The sequence below is a fragment of the Perognathus longimembris genome, chromosome 2 (genome assembly GCF_023159225.1).
Source record: "Perognathus longimembris pacificus isolate PPM17 chromosome 2, ASM2315922v1, whole genome shotgun sequence".
Classification (NCBI taxonomy): domain Eukaryota; kingdom Metazoa; phylum Chordata; class Mammalia; order Rodentia; family Heteromyidae; genus Perognathus; species Perognathus longimembris.
The window spans coordinates 146015860-146031788 of NC_063162.1; the positions used below are offsets into that span (position 1 = coordinate 146015860).

General features: G+C 43.8%; 2 protein-coding genes across 2 annotated transcripts in view; both read right to left on the bottom strand.

The window, feature by feature from the left end:
- Positions 1 to 980: 980 nt before the first annotated feature.
- On the bottom strand, positions 981 to 1955 carry LOC125345684 (olfactory receptor 10AC1-like). Its single transcript, XM_048337733.1, has one exon. The coding sequence runs from the start codon at positions 1953 to 1955 to the stop codon at positions 981 to 983; it is 975 nt and encodes a 324-aa protein (XP_048193690.1).
- A 13024-nt stretch (positions 1956 to 14979) lies between these two features.
- LOC125345685 (TRPM8 channel-associated factor 3-like) overlaps positions 14980 to 15929 on the bottom strand; it is a 28102-nt gene continuing 27152 nt past the window's right edge. The window contains exon 9 of the mRNA XM_048337734.1: positions 14980 to 15192. Within this exon, the coding sequence (XP_048193691.1) occupies positions 14980 to 15192 (213 nt within the window). The remainder of the gene's footprint in view (positions 15193 to 15929) is intronic.

Below are 15929 nucleotides of genomic sequence, written 5' to 3' on the forward strand. Positions count from 1 at the left end.
CAGTGGAGGAACTGAGGCCTAGCTTTGTGTCTATTACTCTCAGTATCTTCACTGGCTCATCCTGGGTCGGTGGTTTGCCCAAAGAGCCACCACTCCGCTCCGTTCCTCCCTACTCCTGCACTCTCCCTCTCAACAGGGAATGGCACCACCATCCACCAAATGAGCTGGTTTAGAAATGACCTTTAACTCCTGTTTCTTCCTCAACCCAATCTAGCAAGGGTCCTGTGAGTTTGTCCTTCTTCATCTTTTGACCTTCCCTACCTCACTTCTTTCCCCATGGAGACCCTCTGGCATAGCCTCCATTGCATGTCACTTAGGACATGGCCACCAGTTCCCAAACAGAGCTCGCATCTCCAGTCCATTTGCCATGTTGACTCTTGAGCCAGCGTCCAGGGAGCGAGCCACCACTCCAGGAATTTAGCTCCTTTAATGGTTTCCAAGGACTTCCCAGGATGCTCTAGCCCTGTGTGCGAATCAGTCCTACCCGGAGCATTTCCCGTGCTTCTCTTCACCCCCTACACTTCTCCCTCCAAGATGTTTTCCTTGGCTCCCCTCAGTCCTTCAAGCCTGCAGCACCGGGAATGGTTCTCTGAGCCACCCTCCCGGTCTTCTCTTCCCTCCTCCTGCCTGGCCATCCTCACCCAACGGGCCTGGAGCTCCGTGAGGCTTCCTTCATTGTGCATGATCTTGTACAGGATTATGGGGACCCCTCAGCAGGCTATTTAAGCAATCACTAACTCCAGGCCTCGGCTGCCTTACCATCCCTTGTCCACCATTTCTTCAGGAAAAGATGGAGGTGGGGGGGGGTGGTTTGGGGGCACATCCGGGATGGCTCTTCCAGTGTAGACCATGTCCAAGTTCTCTTTCCCGAGTACCCTCCTGGTGTCCCCTGGATGGGATGGGAGTGTGGGTGGGGTGAGAGGGGGGGTGTGGTCCCTACGCAAACACCTGCCCAGTCTGGCCTGGTTCCCTCTCAGCCTTCACACAGCCCCCGACTCCCCGCCGGAGGACCTGAGCCCCCCAGGGCACCCCAGCACCCTGCGGATGGCGGCTGTGATCTCGCGGTTGCGCAGGCTGTAGATGAGCGGGTAGAGCAGCGGCGTGACGTTGGTGTAGACGAGCGCCAGGGTGCGGTCCAGCGGCGGGGAGTAGCTGGCCTTGGGGCGCACGTACATGAAGGTGGCGCAGCCGTAGTGAAGGAAGGTGACGGCCAGGTGCGAGGCGCAGGTGGAGGCGGCCTTGCGCCGGCCCCCGGGGGCGCGCAGGCGGCGCAGGGCTGCGGCGATGGCCCCGTAGGACGCCAGGATGAGCGCGGAGGGCAGCAGCAGCAGCAGCAGGCAGGCGCCCAGCAAGGGCAGCTCGTCGGCGTAGCTGCGCGTGCAGGCCCGGTGCAGCAGCGCGGTGATGTCGCAGAAGAAGTGCACCAGCAGGCACGAGCCGCAGAAAGGCAGGTGGAAGACGGCCGCCGTGAGCCCCGCCGACACCGCCAGCCCCCCCAGGCAGCAGGCCAGGGCCAGGCGAGCGCACAGGCCCGGCGTGACCACGGCCGCGTAGCGCAGCGGGTGGCAGATGGCCACGTAGCGGTCGTACGCCATGGCGGCCAGCAGGAAGCACTCGGCTCCGCCCAGGGCCACGAACATCTGCATCTGGATCGCGCAGCCCACGAAGGAGATGGGGCTGCCCCTGCGGGGACCCGGCAGGGTCAAGTCAGCCAGCGATCGGGGCACCACCACCAGCGTGTAGCACAGCTCGATGGCGGACAGCTGGCAGAGGAAAAGCAGCATGGGCGGCCGGGTGGGCACCGAGGCCACGGCCACGAGGATGAGCACGTTCCCGCCCACCGTGGCCAGGTGCACCGCCAGCAGCAGCAGGAAAAGCCAGGGCCTCAGGCCCGGGAACTCGAAGAAGCCCTGCAGGAGAAAGCCACAGGGCATGGTGGTGTTGGGGGTGGCCATGCACCTGGGGAGAGAAAAATATCATGGTTGAGCTGCGGTCTCTGACTCCAGGACTGGACCCGCATTAGCTGCCTTCTGAACTTTCCCAAGATTTGACCTGGTGACTCACAGGGCCGCCACACTTAACTATGTTGTGGATTCTATCTAGCCAGGATAACTCCAGCTGCTTAAAACCTCCCTGGCGGGAAATCCGTCTTGAACCTCTACTTCTCTATTCCCCTCCCTTCCCCACCCCCTGGGTCATTGCTGAATTACCTTCTGTGGTGTCTGTTGTATGACCAAAAGGATGCTGTGCAGATGAGGAATTTGTTTGTATTTATTGGTGGTGCTGGGGATTGAACTCAGCACCTCCAGCCCCTCTCCGTCCCCTAGGGCTTTCTGTTGTAGATCATGTCATGTAACGTTATAAACCTTTCCCCTCCCTCCCTCTCTTCTTCCCTTCCTTTTCTTCTTCTTTCAGTACTAGGGAGTTGAACTGGGGAGTTTCTTGCTCACTGAACAGGCCCTCTGTCATATGAACCAGATCCTCTGCTCTCCCCCTTGCCCCAGTCCTTTTTTGCCTTTTAGTTTGATTTTTCAGATAAAGTCTTACACTGCTTCTCTGTCAGACTTGCGGCTGGGGTCCTCCTATCTTCCGCTCATGAGTCTCTGGGATTACAGATTGCATTCACCATTCTTGGCCTCCAACTTCATGATCTGAAGGAAGAAAAATAACATTGAGTTAGGGCTGAGTTTAATTGCTCCATGGAAGTTGGGAACCAAGTCCGAATTCCTGAGACGGAATCGAGAACTTTCCCCACTTGTCCAAGGCTTCTGGAATCAAGTCACAGGAACAGACCAGACAGTCCATATTCATTTAGCCTTCGAGGCTCCAATCTGGGCCAAGCACTGAGGCTGACACACAGGCCGAACGGATGGCTGTGGGAAGGCTGTGCAGGGAGCATCAGGAACAAACTGTCCCTGACATTTTGATGAGTACTCTGTCAACATGAGAAACGGTGGCATGTGTGTTCTCTGACTCACCTTTCAGAGTGAGCAGTACCTTCTAAATTTGCCACTGGACCCCCATTTCTCTCTAGGCCCTTATCCCATGACTCATTCTAAGGCAACACACTGACAGTGTGTAGGTCGTCTGCTTTCCTCGGCGTCCTCTGGAATGGAGCAGAGGTGAGGTGGCAGAAACACGGCATCAAGTCAACTGGAAGAGGGTATTTGGGTTTTGCAATAGGCATTAGTAATAGCTATTGTTTTATTTCGTTATCTCTTCTCAAAAGTTAATTCTAGCCTTCGACTCTGTCTTCTTATCCTCACTGTTTCTCATCAGTAGTGGAGTTGTTAGTTGTCCAAGCAGGTGTAATCCCATAAGGGCAACGTGTAAGTTGGATGAAAGAGCTAGTGTGAACAAGGAGAACTTGGGTTTTGCTATGGATGTCTCCCTGTCAAGGGTTCCTTTATCAGTGTCACCCTGTGCTGTATTAAACTACCATAATAGGTCAGTTAACTAGGGACAGAATAACTACTTCTGGGTACTAGTGGTTCACATTTATAATCTTAGCTACTCAGGATGCCAAGATCTGGAGGATCTCAACTCAAAGCCAACCTGAACAGAAAAATTCATGTGACATGGACCAATTCCAACTGACCAGTAAAATGCAAGGCTGGAGGTATGGCTTAAAGCAATAGCCACAAGCAAGAAAGACTAGCAGAGAGTTCTTGAGTTAAAGCCCTGGGTCTAGAAGTAGGGGGGAAGAGAGAGAGAGAGAGAGAGAGAGAGGTGGTGGAGGAGGAGGAAGAAGACAGAAGGAATGAGGGGGAGGAAGAGGAGAGGAAGAGGAAGAGGAGGAGGAAGAGGAAGAAGAAGAAGAAGAAGAAGAAGAAGAAGAAGAAGAAGAAGAAGAAGAAGAAGAAGAAGAAGAAGAAGAAGGAAGAGCCCAATTAGTGCATGTGCTCTGCTTTTAGGAGCAATTGTCACAATGATAGGAATGTATTATAGAGACACCTGCAGAATAGGAGAACGGACAGATTTTCAGAGCTTCAGTGATTCAAATTTAGCCCTATATTAGCAGGAGAAGCTGGGGGTGGGGGGGGTGGAGGAAGCACAAGACCTTTCTACACCTGTGCCACCTCCTTCCAATGACTGGAGTACAGATATTCTCACTCTTGCAAGAAATTAATACTATACCACCAATAATAACCAGCATTGAGGAGAATGGCAGGAAAATGTTCTCCAGGACCTTACTCACTGAATCCACTTAATCCTGGTGATCACCCAGTAAAGCAATATTATAGATGAGGAAATTGAAGCCTAAATAAACTAAAGGTCATATACTTTGCTAGCAGCAAAGACAAAATTTCACGCAAGCAGTCTATCCCATGCTGATCTTTGCTCTTATCTACTGTATCCTTTTGTTTATCTCTCCTCCCAAACTCGTCCTCACCTCTCACAAATTTTACCTCTCTCCATGTCTCCCACCCTCCCCAGAAAGACATCATCACCCACAGTCTCCTAGACGTTTTTGTCCTCAGCTTTACCTTCACTAAAATTTTATCTAGAGGACATGTGGATGTGAACATTAATGCATATAATTTAAGAAATCCAATCTAAAAATAATTTCTCCTTAGCTTTGACATTCAGCATTGCTGTTGTGATTGTTCTGGCAGATTTGCTTTTCTAATTGTGTAAGGCTTCACAGACAACCCAGAGTCATGGCTGGCTGGGGGCCCAGGACATCTGGATGTGGTTGGAAGCCTGGCTGAGCTAATGGTGCAGAAATGGGATTCAATTGTGTAGTGCAGACTAATGAAAATTATCTGCAATAATGATAGTTTTCATTGGTCACTTCAATAGTCAATCAAAACACTTCCAAAAGAGGCAGGGGAAACTGGAGTTGTAACAGAAAGGCCAGGCCCCATCCGGTCTGGAGAATTTCATAGAATGCTGAGCTGGAATGGTGCTTTCAGGACATATGGTCTAGAGCTCAGGCTATAGCAAGTGACAGCAAGACAAGAGAGGTCACTAGCCAGCCTGGTACTGCTCTAAGTTGGTGGAACTGGACTAGAGCTCTTGATTGAGTAGATCTATTTATGCTGAATGCATTCCAGGTAGAATAGAGCCTATTGATAAAAAAAAATTACAGCTTACAAAAGCACTAAAATAGCAAAATTATATCCCTGTCCTTCAGGAAGTGAAGCTTAGAAGATCATGAATATGCCTGTATTTCCTAACTTCATTTAGTGACTTGTCACAGGCTTCTTATGACCTTTTATAAATTATCATGATTTATAAAACCTATTTTAACCAATGTTTCTTAGAAAAAGAACAATACGCTATACTTCAAAAGTTGTTATGTATATTTTAGAAGTTCTTGTTAAAGAAGTGTCAATTTTTCTGTGCTGTTTTCTGGATGTTTGGTCTGGAGGCGAGGGAACAAGTTATTTAACTCCAAAGGCCCAACCTCCTCAGCATTGCCTGGAGACAACAAAAATGGGACTTGATCAAGATTCTACAAGAGAATATGGAAAAGCTTCTAGAACAGAGCTGGCCTGTAGCAGGATCACAGGAACAAAGAAAACATTCTCACTTTCATCCTTCATTGGCAGGCTTACATTGTATAGCCTCTGAGTATTCATCTCTCCATCATAGAAATCTCCTCAGCCCTTAGGTTGGCTCAAATGCTTTCCTTGTGCCTTTGTTATCTGACTTAGCGGACAGAGAAACGTAGTATCTGCTGGGTATGGGAATCTCATAGGGAGGTAAATAGACAGAGATATGGATGGAATCTGTCTCCTATCAGTCTGTCTTCTGTTATTCCACTTCATTTTCTTAGGTTTCCTATTATCTTTCTGAAAATGTACAGGGCATGGAAACATTCTTGCTTCCCTCCTTTCTGGTATTTTCTGAAGTTTTAAACCATTGTACATGTCATACAAAGGAGATATTCTCGATAGTTCTGTAGGTTCCCTAGAGTTGTATTTTACAATGATAGCCACATGACCCACCTTGAAGTCCTTTAGCTCCTGGTCATTGTGGGCTTTGAATCTTGAGCAACGTTTCCCCTACAAGTGTCCTGATAATTTAGCAATTTGTTTAGTGTTCCCTTTGATTCTTCCTTTTTTTTTTTTTAACATTTCCACCAAAAGTCAATCCTGGATTAGGGCTTTAGGAAAAGTATGATTTCAGGCTTCGTGTGCTTTCTTATTTTCACCTGGAAAGGAGCTTTGAACTATGAGAACCTAGGAGTCTTATTGATTTTAGAGCTGGCTGGCTGCCTTTGAAGCCCTGAAAGGGACTGCTGGCTTGGAAGCAGCACCCATTTTAATGAATGTCTCCCACTCAGGCTTCGTCCACAGGAAGAGGAGAAGCTTCAAACATGGGACCTTTAATGTTCAACATCAAAACTGTCTGGGGCAGGGATTGGCCTAGTTCTGGGGCTGGAGAGGTGGACTTTATCACAGGAAATGAGTGATTGTGGTGCTGTTACATTTTAAAAAGTCTTCTAAGCCTGGGGATTAGTTGCTTTGTCTACTTGAAAAGTATTAGCGTCTTTGCTCAAATTTTAATTTTTAAGTTCACGACAATGTTCTACGAAGTGGATTTCAGTAAGCTTGAAGAATGCTTTTAATACTGAAGCTGCATCTTTGTTAGCTAGAGGGTTCTCTGGTTTTCTTCTTGCTAGCCACAGATGGAGAGCTGGGGCTAAGCAATGGGAAAGGATGGAATCTACTTGGATGAGGAAAACAAGGTTATCTTAGCACTAAGAGGCAATTTTCATGATTCACTGACAGAAAAGAAAAATAAGATAAAATACTTGTCAGGGGAAAATGTTCTGCCTAGCCAGCCACTTTCCAAGAGAGAGTCTGCTGGTAGCTTTGGAGCCCTGTCCAAGAAAATCACAGCCATCACCTTGAAAGTTATATAAATAATTCAGGCATTAGTAATTCTTCTTAATCTTTCCAATGGGCCTCTTTCCCTGCTACCCAGTTGCTTGCCTCCTCCTATCTCAAGTAGACCTCTATAGCTGCCAAAGATGCATAGCAAATGACATTGAATGTTTAGGACTCAGCCAGCTGGGGTCCCAAATGTTCTTCAATGAAAGCCTCTGTTGTTCTGGCCCAGGGCCTGGGGATTTTAATCTTTGGCCAAGACAGTAGGGATAAATGGAATAATGAAGTTTTTCCTTTCTTGGCACCACCAATGGCAAAGTTTCTCCTTTCCTACAGAGTTGAGTAATTACAAAACCATCTTCTTGACGACTCTCTACTCTGCCTCTCTTACAGTTAAAGAAATTATATTCCCCTCAGCTCCATTTTTATGTTTTTCTATAGAAATAACATGTTAATGATCTTTTGCCATGAAAACCTCTGTTCACATAAGACCACAAATCTCCTACTTTTGCATGAGAAGTCTGAAGTAGCATATATTCATTTGGGAAAAATGACTGAATAAAAATAGCTGCCGTGTGCTCCTCTCACGGCACCCTACTTCCTTGTACCTGGGACTGAAGGAATGTGCAGTGCAGAGCACATTGTACCTCTGTGCACTGTGATTTATGGATGGCCACGTCAGTGAGCCACCAGACACAAAGGAAGAACAGTGAAGGTATGGGACTAAATGAATGTCTTAGAAATGTGATCTTGTTGAGGTAAACCTAGGTAATGAGAATGCTCTATTTCTCTATTTCCATGTTTGATTCTTAGTGTTTCTTGTTCTCCGTCTGCCAGCCTAGTCCCAGTTTTCAGATATCTGCTTACCTGGACTCAGAGAGAAGATGACTTGGAGATGGGTGGAGGTTGGTGAGACCCTAGGTAAAGTGGAGGTGGGGACAGTACAGAGTCGAAGCACGCAGATGAAGGAGAGGAAGAGCGAGTGAAGATAAAGTACCCAAATGCATTGCCGGAGTTCCTGATGAGCTCAGTCTGGTCAGAACTATAACCTCAGCTTGCATTGTATCCCTGGAGGGTTGAGGCGATGGGGAGGAGAAGAGTAAAACGGTTCCTTCCAAAGGGAGGCGACAGCAAAAGCATCCTGTGATTAATTACTCCCCACAAAGTCCCTTCCCAAGTCTAGAAATCTAGGATGGGCTTGGCACATGCACAACTCTGCAGTTGTCCAGAGAGACACAGCTGTTCCTGTCTCTGGCTGCCCATCTGTCCAGAGTGTGGTGGGTCCCCTTGGTACCACACTCTTTCCCTAGAGTGTTGCTTGATTTATGCTCATTATGGCAATCCCTGTTTCTGTAAGCTGGACCAGGCAGCAGCTCCAACGCCACAGTAAAGGATCAGGTGTCTGATGTCTTAATTTGTCCAGTGTTTTCAGCAGGGCCTTGCCATTAAGACATGTGAATGGATCCCCGGGCTGTCACTTGTGTCCAAGAAACCCAAGAAAATGCTCTAGGAAGTATACATCAAGGGATGCTTTTTTTTTTTTTTTTGCCAGTCCTGGGGCTTGGACTCAGGGCCTGAGCACTGTCCCTGGCTTCTTCCCGCTCAAGGCTAGCACTCTGCCACTTGAGCCACAGCACCGCTTCTGGCCGTTTTCTGTATATGTGGTGCTGGGGAATTGAACCTAGGGCCTCGTGTATCTGAGGCAGGCACTCTTGCCGCTAGGCTATATCCCCAGCCCCATCAAGGGATGCTTTTGACACTAGAGTATGGACTGGACAATTGAGATGAAGCTCCAGAAAGTTGGGGCTTGAAGATGTCCTCTTCATTGTTTGGATATTATTTTGCATATTTGTATCTGCTTCAGGACCACAGGGCTTTACAGGACATCTATTCTAATTAATTTACCCATTCAGTTATCAATGAGTCAACAGATGTTCTTTGAATTATTATGTGTCATGCTTTGCCCTTGGTATTGGAGTACAGGTCAGTGAGCAAAACAGAAAGTGAGAATGGCCATTATCAAGAAAGCAAAGATAACAGGCGCTGGTGAAGACGTAGCTTAAAAGGAAACCCTAATACACTGTTGGTGGGAATGTAAACTTGTTCAACCACTCTGGAAAGCAACGTGGAGAGCCATCAAAAGATTAAATATAGAACTACCCCATGATCCTGCAACTCCACTCCTGGGCATTTACCCAAAGGATTATGAACCAGGATACAATAAGGCCACCATTAAAGCCATGTTACTACAGCACTGCTCACCCCAGTGAAGGGTGAAGGAATGGAGTTGGTCCAGATTCACCTCAGTGGACAAATGGGATCAAGAAAATGTGGTGTATATACACAATGAAAGTTAACTCATCCATTAGAAAGAATGATATTGTACCATTTGCAAAGAAATGGAAAGGCCTGGGGAAACTATGTTAAGTGAAGTAAGTTGGGCACAGAGAGACAAAGGATGCATGTTTTTCTGTATGTGTGCTTCATTTAATTTATAAACCTGTAAATATGTTGGTTGGTATACAAGTGTATACAATTGTATTAACTGAAATACAGTAGATTCAAGGGAGAACTCAAAATAGTGTAATTCATTAGAAAAGCAAAGTCTAAGTTTAGAAAAATGAAACACCAAGGAAAGGATATTTGAAAAAGGGTGAGGTGGGATGGAGGCAAATCAAGAGGAGAATGCAGTCAAGAAACCAATGTACATAATACAAAATTAAGAAGAGTAAGGGGAGGGGTGGGGAGGGGAGGGATAAGTGAAATTATTGAAAAAAAGGGTGCTATTGATGCACTGTATTCATAAACTGCTTTGTTAAATGGAAACTCCTTTGTATAGCTACCCTGATAACAAAAAAATTGCAAAAACAAAAAATTCTTTAATATAAAAAGTTCATAGATGATTAGGGAAAAAACTTGAGTACACCTAAACTATTAAAAGTAATGAAAGCCTAATGATATGTCAAGAAATCAGTGGCATAGAAAAGAAACAAAAGGAGGCTATTACCAAAACCTTGAGATGAGCATTTGAAAATCCTAAAAAGATGACTACACTTTCTGAAATTCTCTACGAGACAAAAATGAAAGGCGATACCATGAAGTAGCAACAAAACTCATAAATGTATAGAGATTTAATAAAATCATAAATGCTTTATAAAGCATACTACAAAACTCTAGTGAAAGACAAATATGAAAATTTAAGTAAATGTAGACACATGCAATGTTCATAAACAGAGAGCCATTACCTTGTAAAAATGTCAGCTTTTGGAAAATACATTAAATGTGTCTGATTCTCAGAAAGATATAGTTTTGTATTAGAGTGATTGCTTAACATAAATGAGGTTCAGGGTTTGTTCCCCAGCAACACACACACACACACACACACATACGCACGCATGCACACACACATGCACGCACAGAGATATCTCAGAGGTTTACTTAATGCAGCATGCATTGGAAATAATTTAAATGCCCATTGATAGAGAAATGGATATGCAAAATGTAATATATGCAGTTAAGGGCTGCCATATAGGGCTTATGTGCAATTAACTAGATTGAAGTACATTCATATAGTATGTCCATTTAACATTTATTAATGATGTAAAAACCAATAAGGAGAAATAACCAGGTATGCTAAGTACAATCAGTATCTGTGTATGAATTAATATACAATAGTCTTAGGTACAAAATGAAAAGAACACTGCAAGGCTAATGATAATGTCCCACAAATGAATTCAAGTTAGTTTTCTGCCTCTCCAGCTACCAGAATAAGTAAAGAAATATTTATAAATGGAAGTATTGGAAACTAGAGAGAGTTGTGGTCAGTGTGTCTGTGACACACATATTTGTTTTATATTAAATATGTCACTTACAGTTTGTTGTTCTTTGTTAATCTCAGTCCTCCCAAACTTACATTTTCTTTCTACCTTGAAATCAGTAGGAATGGGGAAGAATAGAATTACTAATGACTGGTCTCTCATTCACACATTCTTTTTTTTTTTTTCTTATTTATTGTCAAAGTGATGTACAGAGAGGTTACAGTTTCATACGTTAGGTCTTGGGTACATTTCTTGTACTGTTTGTTACCTCCTCCCTCATTCCCCCTCCCCCTTTCCCTCTCCCCCTATGAGTTGTTCAGTTGGTTTACATCAAATGGTTTTGCAAGTATTGCTTTTGAAGTCGTTTGTCTTTTTATCCTTTGCCTCTTGATTTTGATATTCCCTTTCACTTCCCTAGTTCTAATACCAGCATATACAGTATCCAGTGTACTCAGATGAGATACAGTGATAGTGCAGGTACAACCACAGGAAGGGGATACAAGAGGATCATCAACAATAGAAGCTATGGTTTCACATGGCATGTTGAAAGTGATTACAACAGTGATATAACAGTTGTTTCCATAACATGGAGTTCATTTCACTTAGCATCATCTTATGCATTCATAAGGGCATAGCTATTAGGCTCTTTTGATCCTCTGCTGTGACTAGCCTAAACCTGTGCTAATTATTCCCTGTGAGGGAGACCATAGAGTCCATGTTTCTTTGGGTCTGGCTCACTTCACTTAGTATAACTTTTTCCAAGTCCTTTCATTTCCTTAAGTAAGGAACGCATAAGATGATGTTAAGTGAAATGAACTCCATGTTATGGAAACAACTGTTATATCACTGTTGTACTCACTTTCAACATGCCATATGTAACTGTAGCCTCTGTTATTGATGATATATTCCTGTATCACCTTCCTGTGGTTGTACCTACACTATCTCTGTATCTTATCTGAGTATATTGGAAACCGGGTATACTGATATTAGAACTAGGAAATTGGAAGGGAATAACAAAATCGAGAGACACAAGGTAAAAAAAAGACAAACAACTACAAAAGCAATACTTACAAACTGTTTGGTGAAAATGAACCGAACAACTGAACAACTCATGGGGGGGAAGGGAAAGGGGGAGGAAGGAGGGGGGAATGAGGGACGAGGTAACAAGCAGTACAAGAAACGTATCCAATGCTTAATATATGAAATTGTAACTTCTCTGTAATTGTTTGATAATAAAAATATATATTAAAAAAAGAATGGGGCAATGTCATTCTTCTGATAGAGGCATAAAATTCCAATGTGTATATGATCCATTCATCTACTGTGGGGCATATGGGTTGGTTCCATATTTTAGCTATGAAAAATTGTGCTGCAATGAACATTGTTGTGCTGGTGGCTTTAGTGTGTTCTTGTTTGTAGTCTTTTGGGTAGATGCCCAAAAGTGGGGCTGCTGGGTCATAGGGGAGCTCTGTTTAGCCTTCTGAGGAATCTCCATACCGCTTGCTAGAGTGGCTGAACCAGTTTACATTCCCACCAACAATGAAGTAGGGTTCCCTTTTGGCCATATCCCCTCCAACATTTATTATTGTTAGTTTTCTTGATAAAGGACATTCTTACTAGGGTGAGGTGGAATCTCAATGTTGTTTTGATTTGCATTTCTTTTATGGCCAGTGATGTAGAGCACTTTTTCATGTGTCTCTTTGGCATTCTCATTTCCTCATCAGAGAAGTCTCTTAAGTCTTTAGCCCACTTGTTGAGGGGGCTGTTGGTTCTTTGTGGTTTTGTTTTGGAGGAATTTAATTTTTTTCCTCACTCACCCATTTCACACCTGTGGAGACATGCAGCATGTAAGCACACGTTCTTAAAGTCTCATCACTGCTGGCCATAAAATTCTAAGATCCCTTTTGACCATCTTCTATAATTTCTGGTAATAAATGTTCCACAATTACTGAGTAGTTACATATTCAGATCCTTAAATGTATCAATGTTGTTCAAAATGGTTCTTATGGTGTCCTGTCCCTTTCTCCAGCTTACTTACCAGATACCTAGCAAACATTTCTAGTGCCCACACCTACATTGTCTCTACAGACCACAGTAGTTACTTATGAAAATGCTATAGTATCTATCTCTGTCAACCCACCTTGTTTTTTTCCTTAATGTACTTGTGCTAACTTTACAAAAATTTCTCATTGCTGCTCCTCTTCTTTCTGCCTCCTCCACTACCACTATAGCAGCTTAGAAAAGTTGGTAGAACACACATAGTCACTCCAACATTCCATTATTGCTAAGTGTGCTAACTTATTATTACTAGGTTTACCATATGATGAACCCGTAGGAAGTAAAAAAATTGCAATTCATAAAGGCCTAGTCTTTTGATTTAATATATGTATACTGAGAATATTGAAGTCATCCAAGGAAGTTTTTAGATTTAAAATTCAAACCCTCTCATTTATCTGGGAGAAATGCAAGTCAAGATACAATAAAAGCACTTGCATGACCATGCTCATCATTATTCACAATAGCCAAGTAGTGAAAACAGCCCAGATGTTCAACAGTCAATAATGGAAAAAGGAAATGTGATACATGGATCTTCCTTTATAGTGAAATTTTATTCATCCTTCAGGAAGGATAATTTCATGTATAGAGAAATAGATGGATCCTGAAAAAAAAAAAACCCACCATATTGAGTGAAGTAAGCCAGCCTGAGAAAGATAAAGAGTGTATGTTTTCTCTCATATATGGAAATTAAATCTAAAATATAAATACATTTGAAAACACATACAGAGCCACACACATGTCTATCTATATCTATATGTATATATGTAAGAAGGATGGTGCAAATGTTTTGACATGTTAAAACACCACTTGCAACTTAAAAAATAATAAAAAAGGAAGATACTCGCCTCCCAAGGCAAAGACACACAGAGATTGAAAGTGGCATGGTACAAAATGAGATTAAAAAAATGCAAGAGTGTGTTGTAAACAGAAATTAGCCAGCAGAGATAACGAGTGTCCCTATATAGTAACAGAGAATCATCCATCAAAAATATAAAAATACAACCATTATGGATGTATGTGCGCTAAATGTTTTTGGGCCCAATTTCCTACAACAAACACTACTGGATCAGATACGCTTCCAATACAGTAATGGGTGGGGGCGAGTTAATATCACTCTGTCACCAACAGCTCATCCAGATTAAAAAAAAAAACGGTCAACAAAGAAAATCAAACTGTACTATAATCAAATGGATTTAACAGATCTACCTTCCAATTGCTGAGACAAGTACACCACATTCTTCTCAGAGCTAATGGAAGCATGTAGAAGACAGATCATATTTTAAGCTAGAAAACAAGTCTTAACAAATACAAGACACAGAAGGTGTGTCTTGTGTCTTCTCACACGGTAATGGAATAAAATTTTTAAAAATCGGTAGCAGGAAACACTGTAGAAATGCTTAGGAATGCATGGGAATCTATTAAGGAAAAATTCCTTTTCTAGGGGGCTGTGCTATTGCTGTCTAATGGTAGGACATGAAAAAGGAAGTTTTAAACTCTCAGTGAGGTGATTCTTAGAAAATGTTCTGTTTCATTTGTCAAGCTATCCACCATGCCCATTGTGTAAGTGGCTCTCCGAGGTCAGGCAGCTCTGTGACCTTCACATCAAGCTCACCAGCTCTTCTCTGGCCCATTGTAGGCAGTCCACTTCTGTCAAAGCTCTCCACTTTCTCCTGGGTTCCAACCCTCAGATCCCAGCTTCAATTCTACCCCCATGCTTGGAGTTATCCATTGGAACTGTAGGTTATTTGTTTTGCCATCCATTCCTGTCTTTTTCTCTCCATTTATGGACTCAGGGCTCCAATTTAGGTCCTCATGGTTCCACCTGATTCATTCATCTTAAAGCTATACTAGCTGCACATTGGTCCCTTACCACCCCATTTCTTGTTGAAAAGCTTCCTGTGGGTCTCCCTATCTGTTTGAGGTAGGATCTAAATTCCTTGTCATGTACGAGGTTTCCTCCACTATCTGTTGAGATTGGATGGGTTATTTTGAAGAGTCAGTGGAAGATTGGCATGATGCCCGAGACCTGGATGGTGCCTAGCCAACATTCCCTTCTTTATATAGAGTCAGAGGGTTTGTAAGCAGTAAGAAGAATGCAGAGTGATCATTCTATAACGTGCTGCTACAACGCAAGGCATGGAGTGAGTCCTCACGATTTGCTCTATCCTTATGTACTTGGCACAGAGCAACAGCAGTCTGCCACCCACGTCCTGTCCCCAGAGGGTAAAACCTCTGCAGGTTTCCAAGGCTTGTGTGTGTTGAATTTAGAAGACCTCCAGCGGGACATGAATCTCGAATTCCACCTCGTTACAGATTCCAAGATAAGGAGAGGCAGTTTCATTCCAGAGCTGTAACGTAGCTGCGGGCAGCGGAGCCCTACCTCCTTCCTGTGGCTGGTCTAAGGATGCTGCCCCCATCGCCCTGGGAAGGCTGCTCAGCAGCTGGCCCCTTGCAGACATTTCTTTGGGATGCCTCTCCTGGGAAGAAAATGAATGGGCACATTTACTTCATTTATAATGTTATCAAATAAAAATAAACAAAACAATCCCTCCCTCCGTCCTGCCCTACCTCTATTGTATGCTCATCAATTTCAATTTCCTAAGTGTTGTCTTCTGTCAATGTATTTTGAAACTAGCACTTTGTGTTTGTTTTTTCACTGTCAGACTCCTTGATGGTAAGCTGGATTTCTTATGTTTCTCTCCAACACAAACATACACAAGAAACACACACACACGCGCGCGCGCTTCATATGATAATCACATCACGATGTAAACTATGATAACTGTGTTCAACAGTAGCCATGACAGGTGACTTTGTTATCAGCAATTATGACATTGTCTTTCTTGTAAAACTTTTGTTTCCTCTGGAGTGAAGAGTTACCTCATTTGTTTGCCTGGTTTTCTACGCGGCTATCCGTGCTTTACCCTGAACACTGAGCCCACGGGAGAAGGCAGAGTGCATTGGAACATACCAGGCAGTGTGTCTCTTCCACTGTTGTCATAGAGATGTTCTCCAGCAACCTTCCCAGTCTGCCTTTTCTGTGGTTGACTGTCTTTGCTCGCTGCATGCCTGTCATCACAACCACCCTGGAGGCCACTTTCTCTCATGTGATCATTGTTTCCTGGGACCTCTTCCTCCCTCCCTCCTCCCCCACTCTCTGTCTCTCTCTTTCTCTCTACCCTCCTCCATGTTGGAAAAAAATTCCCACTGAGCC